The sequence below is a fragment of the Micromesistius poutassou genome, assembly GCF_964030765.1.
Source record: "Micromesistius poutassou genome assembly, chromosome: 20".
Lineage (NCBI taxonomy): Eukaryota > Metazoa > Chordata > Actinopteri > Gadiformes > Gadidae > Micromesistius > Micromesistius poutassou.
Genome location: NC_140290.1, coordinates 13,064,225 through 13,090,602, shown reverse-complemented (window position 1 = coordinate 13,090,602; position 26,378 = coordinate 13,064,225). Strand labels below are relative to the sequence as shown.

Sequence of the window (26,378 nt, the reverse complement as noted above, 5' to 3'; positions counted from 1 at the left end):
GTCACATAACGTAATGATGTAACATAATGATAAGATAAGGCCTTTGTTTTGTGTGTCTGACCAATTTAATCCCTACAAACTAGCAGTATAGCAACAGAGGTTTCCAATAGACAACCACAGCATTGGCTAGAATGGATTGAGCTGGAGACATAGTGGATGATGCCATCCAAGGTTTAATGGTCATGGTTCCAATTCATGGTAGAGTAGAAAGGCTGAACATAATTTTACGAGTAACTTCCATTCTGTAAGAAAAGAGACTCAGAATGACGCATACGCTTTTTGTTGATTAAACAACAATATAAAACTACTGCTACAATGTTTGGTGGTTCAGAAATAAACATTCTTTGAGTTCATTGTCATTCATGGCTTACTGTCTATTTTGCAGAACTGCGATTTTCTGTTTTCTTTGTCGTTTTCTTTCATTCATTTATCTTATTTGATTATATGTCCCTTATTGATTTAGTGTATTCATGACCATCCCCTTCAAATCTTGTAAAAGTTGGCATATAGCATCTATATATGTTATTGTTGTGTTCTGTACATTAGCTCATGATACCCCATCCTGAGGGACCTGTAAAGGAACGTCTTTTTGTCTCCGTTCGGAGGATAGCTGATCCAATACGACCTTGCAGATAAGCGCCCTGTGATGACTCACTTGTGGGATGTAAACCAGCGAAAGAAGATTCCATGAATTGATCGTGGTGTCGCAGCTGCCTGCGCTTCTCCCCTCCCCCTGTGGTCCATCTCTCTGCCTCTCAGTGGCTCATACAGCCCAGCAGAACGTCTCCCCTCAGCTCTGCTTTCTTGTGTTTGTTCTTGTCCTTCTTGTGACTCTACAAAAAAAAAGAATAAGGTTTTCGAAAAAAAAAAAACACTAGACTAGTCAACAATGTTCCTGACTACAGACAATGGGCATATCGACGGTAAGGCCCTCTGTGTATGCGCGTCATTCGACGGCTCGTGGTCCAGGGAAACAGTAACTGAAACAATTTGATTTTAAAGTTTAAGAAAGAACTGGGTTTGATTGTCACAATAGCAAAATGTGATTTTGACACTGGTGTTTAAAGAATCTCCTCATCTCTCAACTCAAAATACCACAAAATTTGTGTAAATTATATTTTTTACGTTATTTGTCCTGTTTGCAGAAACAACTATAGATGATCCACCTGTTCTTTATTAGATGTTTACTCTAGGGCGCTGCTTTGTCTGCCTATCTTAATTCACATTATCGGTCATCTCCCTTTCTCAGTATCATAGTTAAATCGGTATTATGAAATGGGAATCATTTGATCATTTTGACATTGAGACCAAAATAAAACATTAGCTAGATTGTGTGGGAAATGTAAACATGATTGTTCCATGAGAATGAGCATAGCAATTAGGCCACGGTTTGCATGGTAAATAATAAGATGAGTTATGTCAATGAATCATCATGGGATTCTTTAACCCCTACAGCGATTATCAGTGAAATAACATGGTTACCGTTCAATTAATAATAATAATAAAAATATATTTATTTTAAATCATTTATTCATAGTTTAATATATTTAGCATCTCTATTCTACAAAACTCCCAGCCCAGTGGTGTTCTGTAACCACACAGTAAGACAGCAACCGTAATATAAACCAAGCTACACGGGACAGACAGTCAGCAGGTAATTAGATTGACAGAAAAATCCCAAATCATGACAATAATAATGATGATAAAACCAATGAAAACATTTCTTGACACTGAGGGTCTAGAAGTTATGTACACGATTCCAGAGCTTTAGGCACAGTAGACCTTTAGATTTTTGAACCTCAATGGCACATATTATTTTTGTGTGTATGCATGTGTGCACATGAGTGTGTTTCCTTCAATATATAACATCTATGATCAGCTTCATTAAGACAAACTCTGTTCTTTCATACCTGTAGCCAGCATACCCTTTGGCATCGGTGAAGTTAGGTTAAGCCACATCCCATCCTCATCATGGTCCTCATCATCCTTATCGTCATGGCTATCCTCTGAATCTTTGTCATTCAATTCATTCCACATCACAGTATTAATTCATATCATGTCATTCATAGCACCCAAGTACCAAATCCTTACCATTAGCACGTCACCACATAACCTCAGCCCTGCTACACTCAGAGTCATTGTTTTTTTTGCTTGTCCATCACACCACCCGGTCCCTGAAACCATGCTCACAGTTCACATGGTTTAGCAGCTAAAAGGAGCTCTAAGTCCTATGTCGCACAGGAATGTGGGGTGAAGAGAGCCCATCATGAGAGCAGCAGCATCACGTTGAAAAAAGACTCATTAGCCATGTAGCGGTGTAGCTTATCTCCTCGTCCAAATCACCCTCCACGCTGCAGAGCATAGTAGACCAGTCTGAACCAGATCTGTCCAACCAGACCAGTTCAAACCAGCCCAGACCAAACCAGACCGGACCAGTCCAAACCAGACTAGACCAGTCCATAGCAGACCAGACCTGTTCAAATCAGATCAGACCAGTCCAAACAAGAGCAGACCAGTCCAAACCAGAGCAGACCAATCAAAACTAGACCAGACCAGTCCAAACCAGACCAGTCCAAACCAGACCAGACCAGTCCAACCAGACCAGACCAGACCAGTCCGGACCGGACCAGACAAGTCCGGACCAGACTAAACCAGCTCCAAACAGATCAGACCAATCCAAACTGGACCAGACCAGTCTCAGCCCCCTTGGAGTGGGGGTCACTTACTGTAGACATGTTGAACAACAACCGAGTCCGGTTATTTTTTTTTTTAAATGTTGGTCCTTTTGCATCGGTGACATCAAAAACACCCCAGCCTCCTCCTCGATGCTCCGCCTCCTCAGTTTCCTTGCTCCTTGCTCCTTGCTCCTTGCTCCTGCTCCGCTCCTCCGCCGCCGGCTCACGCATACGTCTCGCCCGTCTTGAGCGCCACCAGCTCGCTGTCTGAGTTGCGTCCGTTCAAGTGTTCGCTGTTGCACTCGTGGTGGTACATGAAGGCGGGCACCTCCGTGATGGAGGTGGCCGTGTAGGAGGTGGAGCGCATGGAGCAGTGGTCCCGTCTCCGCTGGCCCCACTGGGTCTTGTACTGCATCCACTGTCGCTTCAGAGTTCCCTGCACCTGGAGACACACACTTTAATATTAGTATTATTACAATTATGATTGATAGTGTCAATATTATCTCCCTGCACCTGAAGCAACACACACTTCATTATTATTATTATTATTATTATTATTATTATTATTATTATTATTATTATTATTAATAATATTAATATTATGTCCCTGCACCTGAAGCAACACACTTCATTATTAGTGTTAGTATTATTAATATTAATATTAGCTCCCTTCACCTTAAGCAACAAACACTTTGTTAGTATTATTACAATTATTAATATCAATATTATCTCCCTGAACCTGGGACAACAGGTTCAGGGAGATAATTACAACTATTATTATTAATATTATTATTAGCTCCCTGCACCTGGAGCCACACACTTTGATTTGTATTATTACAACTTTTATTATTAATATTAATATTAGCTCCCTGCACCTGGAGCCACACACACTTTATTATTAGTATTAGTATTTTCATTAGTAATATTATTATGTAAAGATATTATATATATTCTACTGATAATAATTATAATCTTAATAATGATTATGTTAGAACCACTGAAAACATTTCTTAACAATTGGCATGAAACCCATGTTGACTAGTTATGAACATGATTCCAGAGCTTCAGGGACAACATTATTATTGTCCCTGAAAATTATTTAAATGTGGGTGCTTTCTACCAGACTTGCTTTGAGTGTGTGTGTGTGTGTGTGTGTGTGTGTGTGTGTGTGTGTGTGTGTGTGTGTGTGTGTGTGTGTGTGTGTGTGTGTGTGTGTGTGTGTGTGTGTGTGTGTGTGTGGTTTCCCCATCAAATAAAAGCCAGTTGTGAATTTATATTAAAAAAAGGGTTATGACAATGCATCATATTTTCATATACAATTTAAATGCAAATTTTTATAAAAATAAAATGTTATTATAAGGTTATATAAAAAAAAAAAATAGCTTGTGTTTCCAAACTAAATGTTGCTATTTGTTGAATAAATGTTCCCTTGGGATTATGTGTCTCCACAGAATATAACATAACATGACCTTTAGAGCATACAGCTAACCCGTTCAAAATATGACATGCCCTTTACACTATATCAACACCAACTGATAATGCAATAAGAGTTGAAGCACTCATGCAGAGTGTTACCATAGACACTGGAGACAAACAGGTAATGTATGCAAAACATTTTATCCTTGAATGTTTAGGCAAGGACTTGACGGAACTTCTTGTGAACGCATGATGCTGATGTGTCGAGTCCCACCGGCCCGCAGCAAACCTGTCCGATTGTTCTGAGTGAGAATTAGTTTGGAAGTCTTAAAATAGACTCATCACAAATATGTCCTCGGCGATGCGTGTTGCCAATAGGGCCGTGGTGCCCGCTTGACAAGGCTAATGTTAATTATGAGGTATTTGAGGACACAGAGTGAAACCAAGATCGCATGATCTGAATGATTTAGGACATTAGCGCACACAAATTGTTTTAATAGGACTCAACTAGGGACAAAAGTCTCATTTAGACGGAAGGGGTCTTGTCTTGATCCAAACACAACATGCGGCCTCTTTGTCTCGATGACCTCGTCCCACAATGGCGCTATTGCGAACGGCACAAAGAAGGTCTGTGCAGTTTGGCCCCTATGATCAGAACCCGGGGGCCCCCAGAGAACCCGTGTCCTGATTAAATGGGGATACAGGCGGCCATTATTCGGACGGGGCAAACAAACACACTCCGATTAGTTCCTGTGTCCGTAGTACACCCTTCTGTAACTGCTTAAAGGACACGCACAAAATATGAATGGCAGTTGGAAGGAAGCCAGGATGTTATGGCCGCCCTTGTAGGACGCTAGCTGTGAAATGACCTATTTTTCGCAGTCCGGGGGCTCGTAAAAAACGCAAGGCTTTAGGCTCCTAATTGACGCTATGTTCTGCTCCCGTGTTCTGCTCTCGTCTGATAGCCTGCGCTCCTTCTGCATCGCTCCCTCCATACGTCGTGCTGGTAAACGTTTCCCTCCGGTGAGCCGCCGAGGAGGGATGGCAAAGGTCACAGATGGGCACGTTTCGGTGGGTGGAGTTTGAAAGTGGTTTGCGAGGCCAGGCATTCGGTTAAACCCTGAATCTAACTGGAGGGTCACACCAAAAAGCCTTTTGCCAGTCTTTCAGGCAGCGCTGCAGACGCCACATTAAAGTGCCCGATTTCAAGTTTGTTGTTGTTTGGCAACCAAGAAAGCATGATCAAATAAACAATTTCCCACGATTCCCCTGTTTATTATTATTTCCAAACAATTGACTTTCATCTAATTTATAGGCCTACATGGCGAAATATTTTCAATCAAATTTTAATCAAGTATACTTTTCGCATCAGAATCCTATAGTTGGCCTGCTGTGTCCATATACAAGGAATTTCACGCTTGGCTCATTGTACACAATACAACAACAGCTGCTTCTATGTTTGTGTCCCAGTAGACCAACAGACTCATTATATAGGGACGTTAACAGACAATTTCTTCCATGTTTGCTAGAAACTAGCGCTGGAGAAAGCACAATCCAGCTCTGCTATGGGTCTCCTGGTTGCTCTGGACGCAGACATCGTGCCATTTACTGCTGCAACGGTGACCGCCTCTCCTGAAAATGAAATGCCGGGCGACCGCTTTTGCTGCCCATGAGTCTTTTGCTGTGACCTTACAAGAACACATCCTTGAGTTCCACCTCTAAAGCTGCAAGTGCACCTGACTCTTGCACCTGAGTGGCTCCTTAAGAAGTGCCTGGCCTGACCTTTACACTCGTCCAACTGACTTTTCTCCTGGCACAACACATCGTGTCATCCAATTGGTCTACGGTTGTCCGTCAGCTTTAAGGCTGGTGACCCCCAACCCCCCAAACCAGGGGGTCATTCAAGCAGACATCCTTGATTCATCTCCAAGAAGACACAAACCAAGGGTTCAGTGTTGCTCGCATTGACTGAAAAAATGGCGCTTTGGACAGTGGAAACGGGGGGGGGGGGGGCTTTTGTCTTGAAAGCAAAGTGAATTTTCAGATGGGAGTTTGGAAATCCAGGGACTCATTTATAAACTGTCTCACGCTTCGCCTGAGGTGACCTGGCCTCTCCGCCACGTGTTGTGGTGTCTGTGAAGAATGCGTCGAATCCTTCAAATCCTCAATTACCCGAAAAATTCACACACACACACACACGCAACCATTACTCTGCTTGCACAAATGTGCATCCAAAATTGGATGTGCATACACACACACACACAACCACACACACACACAATAAATAAATGGGTTGATATTTATAATAATTATGATATGTCTTAATGTGTAATCGACTACTTTCTGTGAGTCAGAATACTCAAACATAAAGACATGAACTCACATAATGCAGACACAATCTGCTATTCGAGTTATGAATTGTTGGATATTTGTCCAGCATACCTAGTGGCATTTACAAAAGGTCAACTGCTTCTATTTTATTTCTGCACGTTCTTGCAGAAAATGCAAAGAAAGGATGAAGGGGTTGGAACAACCATGGAGAAAACACAAATAACAATTAGAGAGCCTGATATATTTTCTGCTGAACACGGCACGGCACATGGTTCTTACCTCTCCGTTGAAGAAACAGAATATGGTGGCCACCAGTAAGCCCTTGAAAAGAACAAAGAAAACATGTTTAGACAATACATGACAATACAAGACATGGGTGGTCAATATTGCTTGAACCCCTGTAAAGTGCAATATAATGATGTATTGCGCATGAAACACATTACATGAATACTACAAAATCTTGACGACTTGGTATTCACAGTACCTAACAACAGCAACTAATAAGGCTGCATAATTTATTGACAGTATGTTGTAATTCATATACAACAATCTGCTACACATGAAGCAACGAAAAACAAATCAAAACCATCAATCAAAGCTAATCTAATCTAATTAAAAAACAATTAGAATCGCCGTGCTGGGTTTAAAGCGGCCACGCCCACCTGGTAGTGCATGAGGATGTGCATGAAGTAGTCGTACACCTCCCCCACCAGCCGGCTCTCTGGCCTCCAGGGGAAGATGACGAACTGGATGCCCAGCAGAGGCACCAGGATCAGGGTGGCCCGCACCGCCTTCATGTACATGTTGGTCTCCGCCCTGTGGGTGTCCCTGAGCTTAGTCACCAGCACCCGCACGATGTTCAGCAGGAAGAAAAGGTTCACCTGAACACCACACAATGCAGGACAACAGATACATGGCGTTAAAGTGGAACCTTCTGGTCTAGGGGATCAAACCCCTCGTAACCATCTCTCTTGGTTTCATTGAAACACAGATACTAAGCAAATGTATCTGAATGACTTGAAAGCAATCTCGCGTGAGCGCACCTCGCCATACAATACTCGTAAAGTATTGTATGGTGATTCACCGTTTACTTTCTCCACATACTTTCACAAACTCTGTACTGACATGGCATGCATTGATTCCAAAAGAGAAAGTGATATTGTTATTGTTTGCAATTCATTTGGAGAAATGATATTGGCAAGGGAGGTTTTAAAAAATCAGCGTTGACGGTTTCAATGGTTAGACCACCCAGACCGGTGTTGTCCCTGAAGGAGCTTGTAGATGGTTGCAAGGGATATTGCTCAATTATGCCTACAGGTTAGACTGTGGACAACGGGAATCGAACCCAGTACCTTTCGACTGGGAGCCAATCACCATCTATCCTAGCACATTATGTCCTTCTGCAGCACTATTTCTGGTGTGATTTGATACATACACAGAGTGGAGGATTAGATTAACCCCCAATTTGTGGGGAGAAACCGCTGAATGAGTCAACTTACCAGGAGAGCTGCCATAATGGGCCCGTGCACCACATAGAGCAGATTGGTTTCCACACTCATCCAACAGCTGCACACGGGTCCAGATAGAAAAGAAAACAGTTCAACTAGTTGGTGAAGCGCACGCACCCACTCACACACACACAAACACATGCACACACACATGCAAGCACTCACGAACACACACGAACACCTGCGCACACACATGCACGCACTCACACAAGAAAATCACAGATGCACACAGGCACATACACGCACTCATTCATGCACATAACCAAACATGCAGACACATACATACTTTCACTGAGGCAAACACATACGTATACCTAAAACACACCACACAGACACACATACCCACCCACACAGATAGAAACACGTGTATAAACACACAGCGTTTAGTCAGCGCACGTCGAGGAACATTACTCACTTGTCGTCAAAATACTGCTTCCTGGCCACTGCGTGGATACAAGCCGGCACTAAGGGGAACCCTGGCGAAAGACGGAGAGCAGACGAGGTCCTGAGTGAAGGTAATTCAACCATTTTATTTGTTGTGTCAGCGGTGCGTCTGTTCCTATGTAGGGTGTTATGAAAGCTTGCTGTCAGACTGCCTTCCTCCTCCTTAGACCACTGCATTCCTCCAGTCTGTGGCTGTTTACACATGTAACCACACGCCAATTCCGTTAATGACCCACCGCACGGTAGGAGTCCATTTGTTGTGGGAAGTCTTTTATGCAAACAAAGGTTCCAATTTGAGAAAATGTCTTCCATAATTGCCGAAAAGCTTTAGGATCCTCCATAAGGCCTGATTCACTTAAAGCCCAGGCCATTATAAACACACAAATTATATGACGAAACGCGGGCCTCTGTGTTTTGGAGCAGCTCTCCGCGGCACCTCTGAACATGGAGCTTTAGATCTCCAGTGGCTCTTGTCTCGTAGCAGCTTTGTTTGCGTAACGTGCCACACAGTCCCCACAAAGTCCCCACAAAGTCCCCCCACCCTGTGAGAGATGCTGTTCTTCATCGTTAACGGAGAGAATACATTAAGCTGTGCACTCAGCTCCACCTTACTACTCATCACAGCACAACAACCTCCTTCCAGCGTCCGTGGGCTGAGGAAGCCATCGAGGAGAACTGAATGGCGTTGTTATTGTAAATGTGCCCAGCTTGACGTACGATGATTGGATGAGTTGAGGCACAAACAGTGAACACAGACTGTGTGGCTCCTTTTGTCAGCGGCCCGGGCAGAGAGAAGGAGCCTTTAAACATCCGCCCGCCTTTGAGGCGCCTACTGATGAAGTAGGGTGTGCGTCTCTGAGCGTTATTGCCATGCACCGTCGGACCGTATCATTTGAATCCATCATAGTGAATGGACGAGTAAAAGGAGGTACGAGGTCAGATCCACTATTCATCATCTGCAAAAGCATTTGTCGTAATAAGGATGATGATGATCAAGATGATACATATCTATTTCTCAAATGTGTAGCCGTAATTGGATGCAGCGTGATCATTCACAGCTCAGTAATTAAAACGAAATAGTGCGGTGGAGAGCGACCAAACCAAACCAAGCGACTGGGACCGCATCATTTATGACAGAGAGAGCGAGAGAACGAGAGAGATCTTACTCATGTGTGCTTTTTCTGAGGAAGGGCAAAGGGGGGTAGTGGGTAGTGGGGAGGGAGGGTAAAAGGAAGGTAAAGGGATGGGTGGGAGGGAGGGAGGGAGGGAGGGTAAAGGGATGGGTGGGAGCGAGGGAGGACGGGAGGACGGGAGGCCGGTAGGGAGGGCAGCGGCGACTCACCCCAGCCCAGCAGGTAGTACCAGTGCAGGTGCTGCTCCTCAGCGAACACGGCCACCACGATGAGCGTGTGCAGGTAGATGCCCTCGCACAGCATCCAGAAGTAGTTGCAGCCCAGCATGTACATGTGGAAAAAGTGCAGCACCTTGCATCCCACCTGATGGGAGAGAGACAGAGCAAGAGAGAGAGAGAGCTAGAGAAATCAAAATCTGATAGTATTCACAAACACACCGACTGTGGCGTTAAGGACGGACAGTCTTAGTGGTTAGGGCGTGGGAATCCCTGCGGATAGGTTCCTCGGCTTTGGGGATGTTTGAAGATACCAGGTAACAAAGTGTGTGTCAAAAAGGAAGTTTGGAATTGATGGCCGCTGCCTTTTCCGATTATCTTGTCCCTCTGTCCCCCTCACCGGCTCCTCTTACATCGATAAAGAGACTTGTCAGTCGTCCCCCTCTAAACCTTTTATCCATATGCTGAAGGAACGCATCTCCCTCACTCTCTCTCTCCCCATCTCTCTCTCTCTCGCTCTTGTTTTTCTCTCCTTTGAAAAGCTTGTTAGATGAAAACTGCTCCCCAGAGAAGCTGGGGAGTTAGGGTTCTATCTCTGTCCTCAAGATTGTATTACTGTTGTACTATTTAGTCATTCCGCAGACGTTTTTATCTAAAGTGACTCACAGTGAAAACATTTCATAATGTTTTGCCAATTTTTTGTCCTTGGAGCAGGTAAAGGGCTTAGGCATCTTGCTACGGGTAAACTGCGGACATCAGGGTACAAATCCCAGAACCTTTCGGCTTGGATTCATTCACCCAAACATTGAGACTGCCCTGTGCCTCTTTGTTTTGAGATGTTAGATGATGCTTGTTGTATAGCCACCTAATAGATCGCAGTACATCAGCAATCGACAAACACCGACGTAGCAAAGTGTGTGACAGACAAGGCTGAACATGGTTGTTTATTTCCCCGTGCCCACAGATTTGAAGGTGGTCCATTATTTTATACACTTCAGGTGTATTCTCCACCCCCCACAGACCAGACGTTGGTGGATTCTGAACCCACACCAGACTCTCCCTCAACGCTGAGAGAGGAATCTTGAGAGCTTGTTTTTCTGCGAGTGCAACAAAAGAACCTTCCCCCCTAAATCAACGACGTGAGACACAGTCCGCGTAAATCTTCCCCCTCGCAACGCCGACTTCCCCTAAAAGTACCCGTCTCGAACTTAACCGACCGTGCTCGTGTTTTCCTTCTCCCCTCTCGCTCGTTCATTTCTCATTGCCATGGCGAGGGGCGATGCCGTTTCTATCTATCTCTTCTCCCGCAGAACTTTCAGGTTCTACTCTGTGTGAGGCTCAACCAAAAGCCTCCTGTTGGAGGAGGAGGTGGGGGAGGAGGGAGAGGAGGAGGAGGAGGAGGAGGAGGAATGGATTTCAAAGCAAACACTTTGACAGATGCTATGGAAAAAAATCGATGTAAAAAAAAAATAAGAAGGGAATCCATGCAGAAGAACGCATATATCATCATACCGACGTTGTAGGCTGCTCTACCCCACCTCCCATCTATTTGGACGGGGGATCTGAATAAACACTCGGGCCAGGCAGACATATTTTTGGGATGGATGTGAGGAAGAAATGGGGGAGCGGGGGGGGATGTGTGAACAGCAGTTACCACAGTAGGGAAGAAGAAGAGGAGGAGAACGCAGCAGCTCCTGACTAAGCGGAGGGCTTTCTGGCGTCTCCAGGAGTAGTCTAGCCAAAGATTCCGGTTGGGAGACAACAGAAGGGGCTGCCATTGAACTAGCAAACTGAACTAGCCATCAAACTCATGTCGCTTTTCCTTGTTGTTTGGTTCAATTATGTTGTGAGTCATCTTCGGTTGTTCTTTGGGTAAGAATTAGAAGGTCGGTCTTCTTCTTAGATACTCTTTCTTTTGAAATATTTTATTTATTTATTTAGTTTTTTTACTTCATGCTTTCATGACCCGTAACAATTACGGAATGATATTGTTTTTCTTAAAATGACACTTGAATAAAAGTTCACAACCTGGCAGCAATGCACATTTGGTATCTCTCTGATTTATTATCTTCACCTCAGCGGACCTCTAGTTCCAATGAATTCTTGTCTGAATATGCAGTTTGGCTCCCCAGCCACCACTCGAGATCTCTGACAGGCAAACCCAGTGCTGCTGAAAAAACCATTACAGCTATCTCTGTCTCTAGTTGATATGAGCCCTGATAAACACAGTCCAAAAGAAGGCACTATCTAACGTGGCCATGAGAAATTAGTCGAATCATAGATTTTTGTCAGACTTTGTGTCAGAGGCCAGAGGTACTTTGTGATTTCCTTGCGACTTATTGAAATATTGCTCTGCACGCAGCTCTGTCTCTCAGGCCGTGAGTGTGCGTAGTGGAATCAGAACTTGTGGTCTTGGTCGTTAATGGCCACTATTTGAGAAAACGACATAGCCAGGGCAGTTTGTGTGGGCTTACTTGTGTTGGACAAACCAAGATATAGCTATGGGAGATGCTAAACACTTTGGAATATAATGGATGTCCATGGCTCGCTGACTGCCCAGTTTCGCGAAAAGCGCAGTGTGGAACAAACATCATGGCTGATTTACTTCTGGACAGTGTCTGCAATAAACATGCAGCCACATTTTTTAATATAAAGATACATCTATGAAGTACAAAGAATAATAATACATAACATAATTTATAATGTAAACATATATACTGTATATATAGATAGATAGAAATAAACATACTGGATTTTGTCCCACTACGTCACGATTGTTGACCACGGCGATGAGGTAGATGAGGGTGATGGCAGAGTTCAGCACGTAGGACCAGAAGAGGTTTTTATGAAGGGTGATCCTCTGGCAGCTCAGGCTCCTGCAGTACAAAATAGAATGAGGAACAGAATAGAGCAGACTTTAAAGAGGATCACCTCTCTCTCACAACAGAGCAGACTTTAAAGAAGGTCTCCTCTCTCACAATAGAGCACACTTTAAAGAGGATCCCTCTCTCTCACAGTAGAGTACACTTTCAAGAGGATCCCCTCTCTCACAATAAAGCCTACTTTAAAGAAGGTCTCCTTTCTCTCTCTCACAATAAAGCCTCCTTTAAAGAAGGTATCCTCTCTCTCAAAACAAAGCACATTTTAAGAAAGTTCTCCTCTCTCTCACAATAAAGCACACTTTAAGAAAGTTCTCCCTTCTCGTCACTTGACAAAAGTAATTTAAAAAGTGATGGCTAAAGAAGCATAAGATGAAACGCTTTTGTCATTCCTGTGGGCTATTGTGAGATTCTTTCCATCCTCACACCATTAATTATTCACATTTAATAAGGTTTTACAAATGAGGTTATAGTTATGACATCAGCGGGGGAATTTTCAGAAAAGTGCTGGTGTGCAATATTTATGATTTAAGAAATTCCTGCAAGGTCGTGGAAGAATGTAATTTCTAAACAATGTCAATGTTAAAAATGACATCTTTATAATGTATTGATATGCCTCAACAAAGCAAAAACCTGACAACCAAACATAAACCTATTCAAACAGAAGCCATGGAAACCAAAGCAACATCTAGCAAACAGAGGGGGATTTAATTACTTCACATAAACTTGACAGTAACCACAAATACCCTGTCAATCTTTATTTTTGCAAAATAAATGTACAAAATAAATTAAAAATAACAAAAAACATGGGGTTAACCATGACATTATGTAATAATAATAAATTGATTTTATATATAGCGCCTTTCAGGATACTCAAGGTCGCTTCACAAGAGTGGGATGTGAGGGTGTGTGTGTAGGTGAGTGAGTGAGAGTGCAAATGCGCAAGGCACTGGGTGGAGTCGTGAGTTAGAGGCCATAGGCCTCAGAGAAAAGGTGTGCTTTCGTGTACTTTTTGAAAGTCTCCACGGAAGGGGCACAGCGGATGTGGGGGGGGGGGGGGAGCTGATTCCACAGAGTGGGGGCGGACACGCAAAAGGCCCTATCCCCAAGGGTCTTGAGTCTAGTGTGAGGAATTGCCAGCTGGTCCTTGTCAGAGGACCTGAGGGACCACAGAGGGGTGTAGGGGGGCCAGAGCATGAAGGGACTTGTATGTGAGTAGTAGAATTTTGAATTTAATGCAGAACTTGACTGGTAACCAGTGGAGCCGCATCAGGGTGGGGGTGATGTGCTGCCAGGGCTTAATGCCAGTTAAGACCCTGGCAGCTGAGTTCTGTACATATTGCAGTCTGTCCAGGGTTTTAGAGGGGAGACCGGTGAGTATGGCGTTGCAGTAGTCCAGGCGGGTAGAGATGAAGCAGTGGATCTGTGGAGTGCAGTGTGCAGTGGAGTCTGAGAGTGAGGGTCGGAGTCGTGTGATGTTCTTCAGGTGGTAGAATGCAGATCTTGTGACGTTATTAATGTGGGACTGGAATGATAGGTTGGGGTCCAGGATGACACCCAGGTTGCAGACTACGGGTGATGGGGTGATGGAGCAGCTATCCACTTCCAGGAGAAGATCCCCAACCTTCCTGAGCAGTGGCTTGGGGGCCACCACCATAAGCTCAGTTTTATTGCTGTTCAGTTTGTAGTAAGGATAGAACGTTTATTTTGTTTGTTTGTTTTTCTCTGACTCTTTGTATTGATGATGAGTCGTAAACAAGAAAATCCACCACTGTATACTAGAGATAGCATCTGGATCGGATGATAGAAGGTCAGCATTTTACCTTCTGAGAGAAGAGAATAACATCTGAGCTCATAAAAATGATTACTTCTTTACTTATTGAGATTTATATTTATATTTACACATTCTTATTGGGAGTGACTATTGTTTTGGTGCTTGTAGCTACACCAACATAACAATTTACAATTGCTTAATTTAGCCAACGCTTTAACGACTTAAGTGAATTAAGATACATAAAGGAGGAGATATGGTGTCTTGCTCAACGATGCCTACAGGAAGACTGATGAGTATGCTAGGGATTGAACCCACAACCTTCTGGCTGAGAGTGGAACACCCTGACAACTCCAAGCTACCGTGCTCACTAAACCATCTGAGCTCTGTTTTTAAACAGGAGGAGGAAGAGTGCTCTCAGCGTGTCGCAGCCTCTGGCTAGCTCGGATGTACCCTGACAAACATCTGCCTGTATGGAGGTCATCCTGCTCATCGCTCATCCTAATGGGGGATTAGTCATCTATTGCAGCCATCTTGGTTCTAAACGCGGGCTAGTTGGGGGGAACTCAATGCGTGCAGCTAGCGTTGAGAAACCAAGATGGGACCAAGCTGGCCTCCAGGTGAATAAGACCCATTACCCAGTCTGAACTTTTTAATGCCAACTCACAAGCCAAGGAATACAACTCAGCCAAGCATTGTTACAAAGTGCATAAACTTGGGGTTTTAACTTTATTCCTTCCAAAGTTTCTCCAAACATAATAGGCCAAGGGGGAACTGGAAAATAAGTGTGTTTTTTTCTGGAGAAGAAATTCTGGGAGATCAATTAGTCTCCAGAGAAACACTAAAAATAAGATAGATTTTTTATTTTCCTACTTCCAATATGACTGTGGTTACTTCCAACCAGTTATCTACATTCAGTATGCGTTACATAACACAAATGTTTCTTGCAATTAGTTTGGACATTTTGATTGTTTTTCTAATTGAAAAAATAAATAAAGAGATGAATAATGAGCCAAGCCACATAGGTTTGCATTTTTCCAATAAGAACACAGTGCCGTTTGCTCTTTTACTCGGCACATCTGACAACACTCTGCAGGCTAACACAGGCTTAATACACATGCTGTCAACAATTCCTTGTAAACATTTTCCTTACAAAACAATGAAGTCAAACTCAACAAACACTTGTGTTTAATATTCTTTGGGATCTTGTTTGCTGAGGCTGCATTTTAAGTCCACTTGAAAGGACTAACAGTAGTGGATCAAAACGATTATCCGATAAAATGCAGTAATTATACTCAAATATGTAAATATGTATGTTATTAGAGAAGCAAGGATGAATATCCCTCTCTAATGAAATACTGAATCCTTCAGCCAGGGCATTTATCCTGCTTTTCTGTTTATTACCATATTTATTGATGGAGATATTGATTGACTAATTTATTGATTTACTGATTGATTGTGTCAAGTTTCTTCTAATCCAAGTTTATTATTTGTAGTAGTACTTAGCATTATTGTTATAACTATCATTAAGATCAACAGAGGTACACAGTGGGTGGGATATTACCTGAAGTAGAAGAAGATGGCGAGGGAGATGAGGAGCGAGGCGATGGACAGAGCGTGTCCCACGATGGCCATATAGTACAGGATGAGGACAGACTGTGGAGGGACACCACAACATCATCCCACAACAGAACCAGTACACAACAACCTTTTGATTGAATCAATATATAAAGAAATCGGTTATAAATCAAGCAATAAGTCAGCAGTGGGATGGACACAAAGCATTAGCATTTTTATTGTGAGTTTATGCATTATTTATAGGAAGTCTACTAGTGTAGCTTTGGAAAATTGTTGATCAGATAGAAAATATAATGATGAAACACAATTATGACAACCTGAATAGACGTTTATGTAAAACAAAGAAATACATTTTCAACTATGAATGCATTATTGATATTTTTTTATAGGAACCAAATGGATAAAGCCATGCTTAATGTCTGTTACATTCAATATTTGGTTTTAAATTTCAGTAGGGCAAGAGTAGTGCAAATTTAGAATTTTAGCGATTTTTTCAAATTGTATTTGTTTTCTGTACTGCGCACAGAGGACATGTTAAGCTTGTTAAGCATATTAAGCTTTAGTACAATATTTGATTGTCTCATTGATAACGAATCAAGACTGTTAAAATAAAAACACCCATTGACCTTGCCTCCTCCAGTTTCTCAACTTGCTCAGATACAAAGAAATCATATCCGCATGCTTTAAGACAGATTCTTCAGAAGCAGGGATTAGGTTCAGAGCTAGGAATGTCTTGAATGTATTGGTCTCCTATCAAAACCACAGTCAATCGGTGCTTTTATGTTAGATCCAGATTTTGCAGAGTTTTTAAGGTCCCAACCAGCCTGAATAGGGATAGGGCGGGCCTGTTCTCAGCTGTGGCCATCTATATAATTGCCCAGGCCTTTTCCAGGCTCTCTGCATGCACACCGGGGGTGTCTACATGGCTCAGTCCACAGGCTCCTCTGCCAGCGTTTACTGAAACACACAGATATAGGGCATTGTTAATGAGGCACAGGTGCACCTCGTTTACTCATTAACTGGCTCGACCAATCCTGGCTCTTCCCTAAATCATACCTCAACACCTGAACTCCCTGTGCCTGAGGGGCTTATCTGATCTGCCCTGGCCCTGTGTTGGACCTACCTTCAGCTTCCCATTGGTGTTGGCGTTGCAATGGGTGTAGTTCGACCAGGTCCTGTTGTTGTCTGGATGGCGAAACCACTGACCCTTCTCCCCACAGTACTTGCTGGCCTTTTCTGGAAGACAATGAGGATTGAAATTCAAAAAATCCTCTCTGGATTTTGTCCCAGGCGCGTCATTTCGGGATAAATAATGTCTCACACAGAGAAGGTTTAAAAGAAAAATTAATTGCAGACCCTTCTGTCTGTTTTTAAGTGAAAGAATAATGTAGATTTGGGGGTAGGTGAATACAAATGGGCAACAATGGGCATATTTGATATCTAAATGTATCAAATAAGTGATTATCTAAATAACACTATCACTTCTATTCAAATTTGATTTACTATAGAAACAAAGAATTTGAATTTCTATTCAATTCATTTCTATTTGATTTTGATACAGTTACAGTGATACAGTGTGCTCAAGAGGTCACATACTTTCTAGTGGCTCCTGTCCAGTATTGACTCTAGTCCAACAGAAGGATGGACGATGGAGACAGCCACCTGCTGTGCTGCATTCTGCCCTGACTGCCATTCTGTCTCACTTTCTCAAAATGTCTTCCACAGCCGGTGCCACCAACGCACGGCACAGCAGTACTTCAAGCCATTATATCTATTATTTGTTATGGATTGTATTTTGTAGAAGAACAAATGGTCGCCTTTGTGCAATGGACACGCAATCTTCTCCAATCAGAACATAAGATGGATAGAGCAAAAGCGTTTACAGGACGCAGTGAGTTCGTCCTGTAAAAAGAGGCCCCCTTCATTAGGGCCTCTTCTTTGATAGTCTGAATTTATTTTTCACTAAGTTGGGAGAACTAATTGAGGTACAGAAAACCATTATTCATTCATTATTCATTCTGATTTCAAGACCTTTGAAAATCACTAAAAATATTCATTGTCAATGACAACGAGGATCAACTAGGATCTCCCATGTTGGGAGATGTTTATTGGTACAATCCTTATTTAACACTAACAAACTAAACAGATGTCAAATACTCTTCAAGATGTTTGTTGTGCTTTCCCCAATAACCGTATTATAGGTGTTTGATCCGTTTGTTGCTACAGCCAAACACCTGTAAAACATCTGTCTCTGATGTTGGGAACTTCAGAGTTTAAATGCCGGCCTGTCCCTCTCACAGCCACACACTGCCAAGAACTAAGGCATATTTTCCAGTGGAAGGTTTGGCCATGGGGAATTCCTCCATGGGGATTGATGAAGGCCAACAGTCTAACACTCAATGAGCCCTAACTGACTGGCAGCATGACCCCTCCACAGGAACATCTCTATTTATTACAGAAACATGTCTATTTATCTTCCATAATGGTGCCGCCATCCCTCAAAGTGTCTTTTCAAAAAGCAAGCAAGTGTTGCCTTTCGAAATGAATAAATGCCTGGGAGTTTCTGCATCGTGCCTGATAGCCGGGTGATAGAAGTTATTCCACATGCACCGTTGATTGATGAAGTTGAACAACGAAATGCATTTCTCACGGTAAGTTGAAGCTGCACTTGATGTTAACGTTATAAAAAGTTCAACAACTATTTTGCAGGATAGGATCGTTTTTTTGCAGTCTTGAGTCAATATGGTCCGGGCGAGAGTAAAAAAAAGGCAATTTTGAAACGAAATGGATGACTACGTGTAATAGTTACATGGTGCAGGTTGAGCAAATGCACGGTCAGCAGCACTGAGCAGAAGGAGGAGGAGGAGGAGGAGGTGGTTCACACTCACCGGTCGGGTCGAAGTCGCCAAAGTAGTTCGGACAGAACTGGGAACTGAACGTCCCCGCTGGAGTGTCGTCCCAGCAAAGCCAGCCGTCCCAGTTACGGCTACAGAAGTGCCCTGAGGCAAAACATTTTACCGCTATTGAAACCATTCGCAGGTTTCCATTTAGCTTTTGGGGGGGGGGGTAAACATGCTGAGTCCTGAAGAAGCCCCCCAGTACCTGTTTTGTTGTAAGGCGGGTCGCGGTTCATCTTCTCGAAGCATTTATACTGGCCGTCCAGGATCATCTTCCTGATGCGTCCCTCGTCATCCGTGTCGGCCATCCGGCCCGCCCTGGGCTCAGCGCTGGGCTCCGCAGCCCCCGACTCTGGCCTGGTGGTCTGACGGAGGTTACAGGGGGAAGTCAATATAGGAACACACACACCCACACACACATTTATAATTGTGATACATTCACACCATAAACGACCCCACACACACACATCACCGACCACATACCTTACCGTAAATAGCCATACAACACCACACACAAGGACACCTTCAAACAACCTCGCAATATATATTTTTGTATTATGCTGTTATTCTTTCTATTGCTGACCTTAGCGGATAAAAGCACAAAAACGCATCATTGTTGTTCCTCTGCAGATTTTGTCTGTCTAGCCACTGTCTAGGCACAACTTTTCATTTCTCTTCCATAAAAACAAGCCATTAAAACAAGTCAACAAAGGCACACTGTTGCTTGGCTCAGCAGAACTGAGAATGACAGGGTGTCCTCACGTTTTTCTAGTTATAAAAACGTATGTACATCATTACCAGGTCATTACCTTAGCAGCACAGAGCGTATAGTTGGTCCAATCCCTGTTGCTCTGTGGATCCATGAACCACTGGCCGTTTTCGCCGCAGTCTTTTGTAGCCTTTTCTAAAATCACAATTAAAATACGCATGAGTGTTTTCTGTTCCCCCAAATCTCACTCCTCCACATGAATCATAGTTCCAGGCAGGAGGGCTGTTTCAACAGTTTGAAGTCCAGTGATATGGTTACAACACCAAGGCAGGGGGAATGAGAAACGTCTTACTAATCATAATCCCAAAGCCAGCTCATCGCTCCTGCTAACATAATGGGCCCTCTGCCCGATGGAACCTCAGCAGGATCAGGGGCCAGGGATGTTGCACTTTCTACAATATCACAGTTTGTTTTCATTTGGAATTGAAGGCCTTGCTGGAAAAAAAGGTTGATTGCCATTGATATAAATCTTGGATTCATAACCTTTCACAGTGTACGAGAACAGGGAGCATACTATATCAAGTTCAACCCAGAGGTTATGGATTATTGACGTTTCCAGCCTACAAAGATTGCAAGATGTTTGCATTGACTATGCAGGTAAATGCTAAGTTTATCATTGTGAAACGATAATTCATTTGTAAGCAATGGCGTCTCATTTTGTGTAAGTAAACTGTGTTAGGTTTTAGGTTCGACTTGGTTTCTTCTGACAGAAACAAAAGCAAAAAATAAGCTCAAACCCATTGTTAATGGGATTGATTTGAACCACTTGTTTGCAACAAAAAAACACATTTCATGTCATACATTCCTTCCCAATACTTAGTTACATGGAACATACCAGGTCACCTTCTGATAACACCAGCGGGGTTAATGTCACAGGTTTGGATAAGCATGGCTAAACACCTCAGAACGTTGTTGACTCTCAGCCCACCCCTTACCTGAGGCGTTGAAGTCTGTAAAGTACGCGGGACAGAGCTGTGAGCTGTGTGTCTCTGCTGGAGTGTCGTCCCAGCACAGCCGACCATCCCAGGTACGACCACAGAACGCTCCTAGAAGCCCCCGGGACCAGACCACCAACATACGCTCCGGTTAAGAAAACTCTTGTTTCCCAGCCTACATGAATTACCATTGAATATAGACCTCCCTCCCCCACCACCAGACAAGAACAGTCATGCTAAAAAATTCAGTGATTGCTGTTGGATACCTGGCCTGCTGTAGGGTGGATCTTGTTTCATTTTCTTGAAACATGCGTAGTCAGCATCCACAATCGTTTCAGTGGCAGGTCTGTATTCATCCTTGTGAAGTGGTGCCTGTGCAATGGGAATTCAACATTTTTAATTCCTCCCCCTCTCACTCTCTTTTTCTCTCTCTCTTTCTCCCTCTCTCTCTCTCTCTCTCTCTCCTTCTCTCTCTCTCTCGTGATCGCTCTCCAAGAGCAGAACGCCTGATAGTACTGCAACAGAATAAAACACATCCTGCTGAGTCTCATGAAAACACTAACTGTACCAGGGGACTTCACCTGAGAGTTGCACAGCGTGTAGTTTGACCAAAACTGTTTGGTCCCAGTTTGGCGGAACCACTGCCCGTCCTCCCCACAGTACCTGGTTGCATTTTCTGGAGAAAGTAGAAGAATTATTAAGAAATAATAATTACAATTTTTAATATATCATGTAGGAATCATGAGGCTGTATAAGACATGCATCCTTGCAGCATAGTCATATTCATGAAAAATGTATCATTTGGTCAAATTTTCCTGACCCCCTCACCTGTGGGGTCAGAGGTCAGATAGTAGCCGGGACAGGTCTGAGTGCTGTACAGTCCTGCTGGGGTATCGTCCCAGCAGAGCCAGCCGTCCCAGTTACGGCCACAGTATGCACCTAGATCCAGGAAAAACAAAATGCATTAGGTCATGGTTAATTATTCAGTTTTGTCCCATTTTGTAATTGACCGGTATTATGCAGCATCCTTTTCAGTCTAGACTTCCATGTCTCCAAAGTTGTCTACAAACTTCTGTGCATGAGATTATTTGTTGATGAGTTTGTGTCGAACGATCTGTTGAGTTCAGGCTTTCACTTCCTCTGCAGCCTTCCGATAGACGCATAGATGTACTGAACTACCTGGTTTGTCAAAGGGGGACTCTTGCTCCATCCCCTCAAAGCATTTGTGCTTTGCCTCCTGGATCCGTCGGTCCGGGTCGGCCGCTCGGCTGACAGTGGGCTCAGCGATAGGCTCTGCTGCCTCGTCGCTCAACATCTGGTCAGCTGGACCCTGTTGAAATCAATGTTAAAGTCAACATTTGCATCTGTGTATCTGTGTGCATACAAACACAAAGATGCATGCACATGCACACTTATTCACAACACAGCACGGCAATGACCAAGCTTTTTGTAATGTAAGCCAAGGCTCTTTTTAATAGAATCAAGGTTAGGATGACTTTGGCCTGGATTCGCTAATTCACGACTCAAAGCAACAGCTTGTGGACGAGCATTGTGGAAAGCAAAGATAAGATAAGCAAATAAACACAAACAAACAAACAAACAACGACTGGCTCGTCAGTCTCTCGGTGCAGAACTCCCTGTTCATTACAGAGGCGTAATCAATCTCCAATTACCTTTAATTTGCTCTTGGACATTGGATGACAGTTGGACCGGCCGTTATTAATGGAGGGACTCTGGACCCAATCACCCCATTTGTCACAATATTTGGTCGCTTTACCTGGAGAAAAAGAAGATGGAGGTAATTGCGCTTGATGTAATTTCAGCTGCTGACTAATGGTGGCCTGTAACGTACAGAATCCATCACAGAGATAAGGAGGAGCAGGATTCTGTGGGGTATTATCGAGTGCAGAATAGATAGCTTTGTACCTCTATGTAGTATAGCATGGCTTTGTATAGTATAGTGTACGTTAAACATAATATAGCATTGAACAGTGAAGTGTTAGTGCAGCATTGCATAGCATAGGATAACAGCAGCCTAAAATACAATATCATCAGTATAAACGATTCAACAGTTCACCAAGTCACTGTTCGAGGAAATGGGATCAAGTCCTGACAGAACAGAGCACGGCATGTCTGCTGAATAGCCTCTCAAGTCTCCACCGCAATTTCAATCCCCATCCCGGGAAACATCAAGTCTCCGCAGTCAAGGATAGTATTCTCTAGACCACATGTTGATCCCTGCCTTGGCTGCTCAGCTAAAGAGCTAGCCCACGCCACTCTCGTCCGTCGTCACCCGAGCCCAGCTGCCTCGTCTACCGGGCTAGACTCTGACAGCCCACCAAGCACTTTCCCTGTCCTGTCCCGACTGTGGTGTGCACATCATTGTACTCTAATTCCCATAAAGCTCCTACAGGGAGGATCTCTCTCTCTCTCCCTCTCTCTATCTCTCGCTCCCTCTCTCTCTCTCTACCTCTCTCTCTTTCTGTCTTTTTACTCTCACACTGTCTTTTTTCTCTCTCCCTCTCTCTTCTTTCTCTCTCTCTCTCTCTCTCCCTCTCTCTCTCTGTGCCTTTTCTCTCTCTGTACAGGAGTACTCTACGGTTTTGGCCCATCCGTCCCTCTCTCCTCATCCATCTCTCCCTTTCTTTAGCTTTTCTGTGGTTCATCAATCCCTCATCTCTTCTCTTCCCCCTCTCTCCACCCTTGATGCTGTTGGTCTGTTCTTCTTAACCACTTCTTCTCTCTCTCTCTCTCTCTCTCTCTCTCTCTCTCTCTCTCTCTCTCTCTCTCTCTCTCTCTCTCTCTCTCTCTCTCTCTATTTCTATCTCTCTCACCGTTATTTGCCCTTGTCCACCACATGCATAACGACTCAGAACTTTCAGGGGATTCGGTGCTGTCTCATGATGTCAGTACTGTTCATCTTGTCAGAATGAAACAAATTGCGTCGGTGAACCTTCAACTTGTCTTCAATGGGTCCACATGTCAAACGTTAAAACACATCCTGGCAGAAAATAATAAGTAATAATAATGTGTCATGCTTTTGCACATTTGGTTCATAGTGAACAATTTGTTGTCTAATGGAATAGCCGCATAGCGTGTATTCTTGAAAGTCATGGTTGCATAACGTATAACGTCTAACATCTTTTCGGAAAAAAACTTTACCAATGTGCTGTCTGACCTCTATGAGGCTTTCCTCACAAGCAAGATTTGAGTTGCATTGAACAAACAGATGGTTTCACCAAAGCTCTTAATATCTGGGAGAAATCCATCACCTTTCTTTGGGTTTGGGCCTAGCATGAAGGGCTTTTGTTTTAGAGAGAAAGTCGATAAAACTACTTAACCAGAGAGAAACTATAACTGAATAGCTAATGAGGGTTAAATATATCCATGCACACACACACACAGACACGCACACACATGCACACACACGCACTCACTGGCTCACATAGACACACACACACACACACACATGCCATCTCCTTCATCCCAATTCCCCACCTGCAAGTCGCAACTTGCCAACAACAGTGGAAGGGGACACATAAACATTCCAAGCCTTCCATGGTTTTCATGCAAGGATTCAGTGAAGCTCTATCGGTCCTACCAGTAGGGTCCATGTCAGGGGACGCTGAGCAGTTCTTTGTCAAATACGTTCCAGCAGGACTCTCTTCCCAGCACAGCAAGCCATCCCACATGCTTCTGCAGTACACACCTAGCGTGGGGGAGTCAAAGATCATTACTGGTCTTCAACATCTTCGACAGCAGTAGGACGATCATAAACCTGTTTCCTGTAGTGTGTGCACGTCCATGAGAGGATCGAGATTTGTGGACGATCAGAATCCCTAGTCCCATGTAAATTATTATTTGCTATAATGTTTAGCTTGGTAACTTTTATTCAGCTTGGATTCAACAGCAGCAACCCCACACACGACTAATATCCCACCCATGCTAGGCTAGGTGACGAAAGGTCCGTCCCACTCGCCCCACTAGTTCCTCTCCTTGAAGCTAAAGGAAACCCTCTTCGCTCCAGGCATTAAGAAACATCCGTGCCGTTTTAGCCCCTCACCGGTGGGCTTGGACGGTCGCTCTTCATTGGCCGACTGGAGACACCGCTGTTGACCCAGGCTCTCTGCCTGGCCTTGGCCCTCCTCTAGGTTCCTCCACCCAGGCCCGGGTGAGGAGTCTGAGGCAGGAACGTCGCTGGCTGACGCCCTGCCCTGCTGGAATGAAGAAAGGAGAGAAAAAACACACAATAAGCTTCAGAGGTGTTGTGGTAGCTGTGTCCGTGTGTGTGTGTGTGTGTGTGTTCTAAAAATGTGTCGGAAAAGCTTTTTACAGCACTGTCCCCTGCTACATGTTATGAAGACATGGTGTAGCATAGAATTTCAAAGGGTAAATTATATATGGAAAGCAAAGAAAAGTGTCATGCAGTTGTCTCACTAAGTGCCATGCTCATCATTATATTTGTACCACCTCACACGTTAAGAAATCTCAAAGTCGTGTTTTATCATCAAACTATTACCAATCCTTTCTGAATCCACCACATACCACTACAAAGACAGGATAGGGTTGTGGGTTAGATTCCCAATGACCGCAGCCTACCTGAGCAGGGTGCCTACTACCTACGACTGAAAACATCCTCCTCAGAAAACCGTAGAGAGAAAAACAAACCTTGAGTCAGAACGCTGATGTCACATGTAGCAGTTTAGCAGCCGTACATATGATGTCACTCCCAACACTGAAGTAAATGACGTCATACATACGACCACCAGGCCACCACCAATGTCAACGGTTGGGCCGACCGAGAAGAGCGCCAGCAGGGAAAAAACATAACGTTGTCGCTTTTCCTCCAAAGCAAAACCCTGTTGTACCAAAGTCCTTGCTATTCCATCAATAATGACTTCTTCTTCTTCTCTGGAATCTAGACCACGCTTCAGAGGGGTCGAATTAATAAGGACGGATGAGCCGTTAGGCCTACACATTTTCTCAAGGACACGGCAATGCTCTGCGTGTCCGAGACGATGCAGAGACACGGTTGGACAGAGAAAGACAAACAAACTGTCATGTCACATTTGGAGAAAGAAAACTGAAAACGAAATGAATATTTCATCACGGCACAGGTTTTTTTTGGAAGAAAGGGCAAATTGAGTTGCTGGCTACGAGAAAAAAATATAGAATGTACTGCAGAATTCCATGAGTTACCAGGATCTTTGTTCCTCTGACACTTAATCCGGTTTAAAGGAAAGAAGAACAACAAAACTGGGGTTCAATAACAACAATTGGTCTACATCAAAATAGACAAAAGGACACACACACACACACACACACACACAGACACACACACAGACCAACTCATGGATGGCCATCTTCTCTTTTATTATTTCCTTCGACCATTGAGATTTCCAATTAACAAGCCCAACCAATTAGCTCAGAAGGCCCAGTGAACTGCTGACTATAGATCAGTTCACGACACTGAATCATATTACCGTGTCAATTTAAATTCCTTACTAACCGTGATAAACATGCGGCATTATGCTACGAATGAGAAAAGAAAAAGCTCAAATAAGCTTACCCCCACCAATGGCATCAGGAACCAAAGGATGCAGATGAAGTTCATAGTCGTCGCCTTCCAGAATAATCTGTGGACACGACATAGACATAGTAAAGGGCTCAGACAAGCAAACACAAAAGTGTTGTGTTTCGTATTGTATAGTTTGTGTTTACCCGAAACCCAAGGTGATATATCATTACAACCACAGTAATCTGAAAAGCTAAATACTGCCGCAGAGCCGGAGCGCAATGACATTTAGAAGCAATCAACGTTTGTGTG

At 43.7% G+C, this 26,378-nt stretch overlaps 1 protein-coding gene across 1 annotated transcript; it reads right to left on the bottom strand.

The window, feature by feature from the left end:
• Nucleotides 1–2,898: 2,898 nt before the first annotated feature.
• calcr (calcitonin receptor) lies at nucleotides 2,899–26,165 on the bottom strand (the record flags this gene model as incomplete). The annotated part of the gene is made up of 21 exons (XM_084484876.1): nucleotides 2,899–3,117; nucleotides 6,702–6,743; nucleotides 7,085–7,303; nucleotides 7,922–7,988; nucleotides 8,346–8,406; nucleotides 9,717–9,870; nucleotides 12,472–12,598; nucleotides 15,937–16,028; nucleotides 17,074–17,186; nucleotides 18,839–18,949; nucleotides 19,053–19,212; nucleotides 19,657–19,751; nucleotides 20,552–20,662; nucleotides 20,818–20,923; nucleotides 21,133–21,227; nucleotides 21,380–21,490; nucleotides 21,731–21,881; nucleotides 22,225–22,328; nucleotides 24,153–24,260; nucleotides 24,615–24,768; nucleotides 26,121–26,165. 21 exons carry the CDS (start codon nucleotides 26,163–26,165, stop codon nucleotides 2,899–2,901), a joined length of 2,445 nt encoding a protein of 814 aa, XP_084341002.1.
• Between the last annotated feature and the right edge of the window lie 213 nt (nucleotides 26,166–26,378).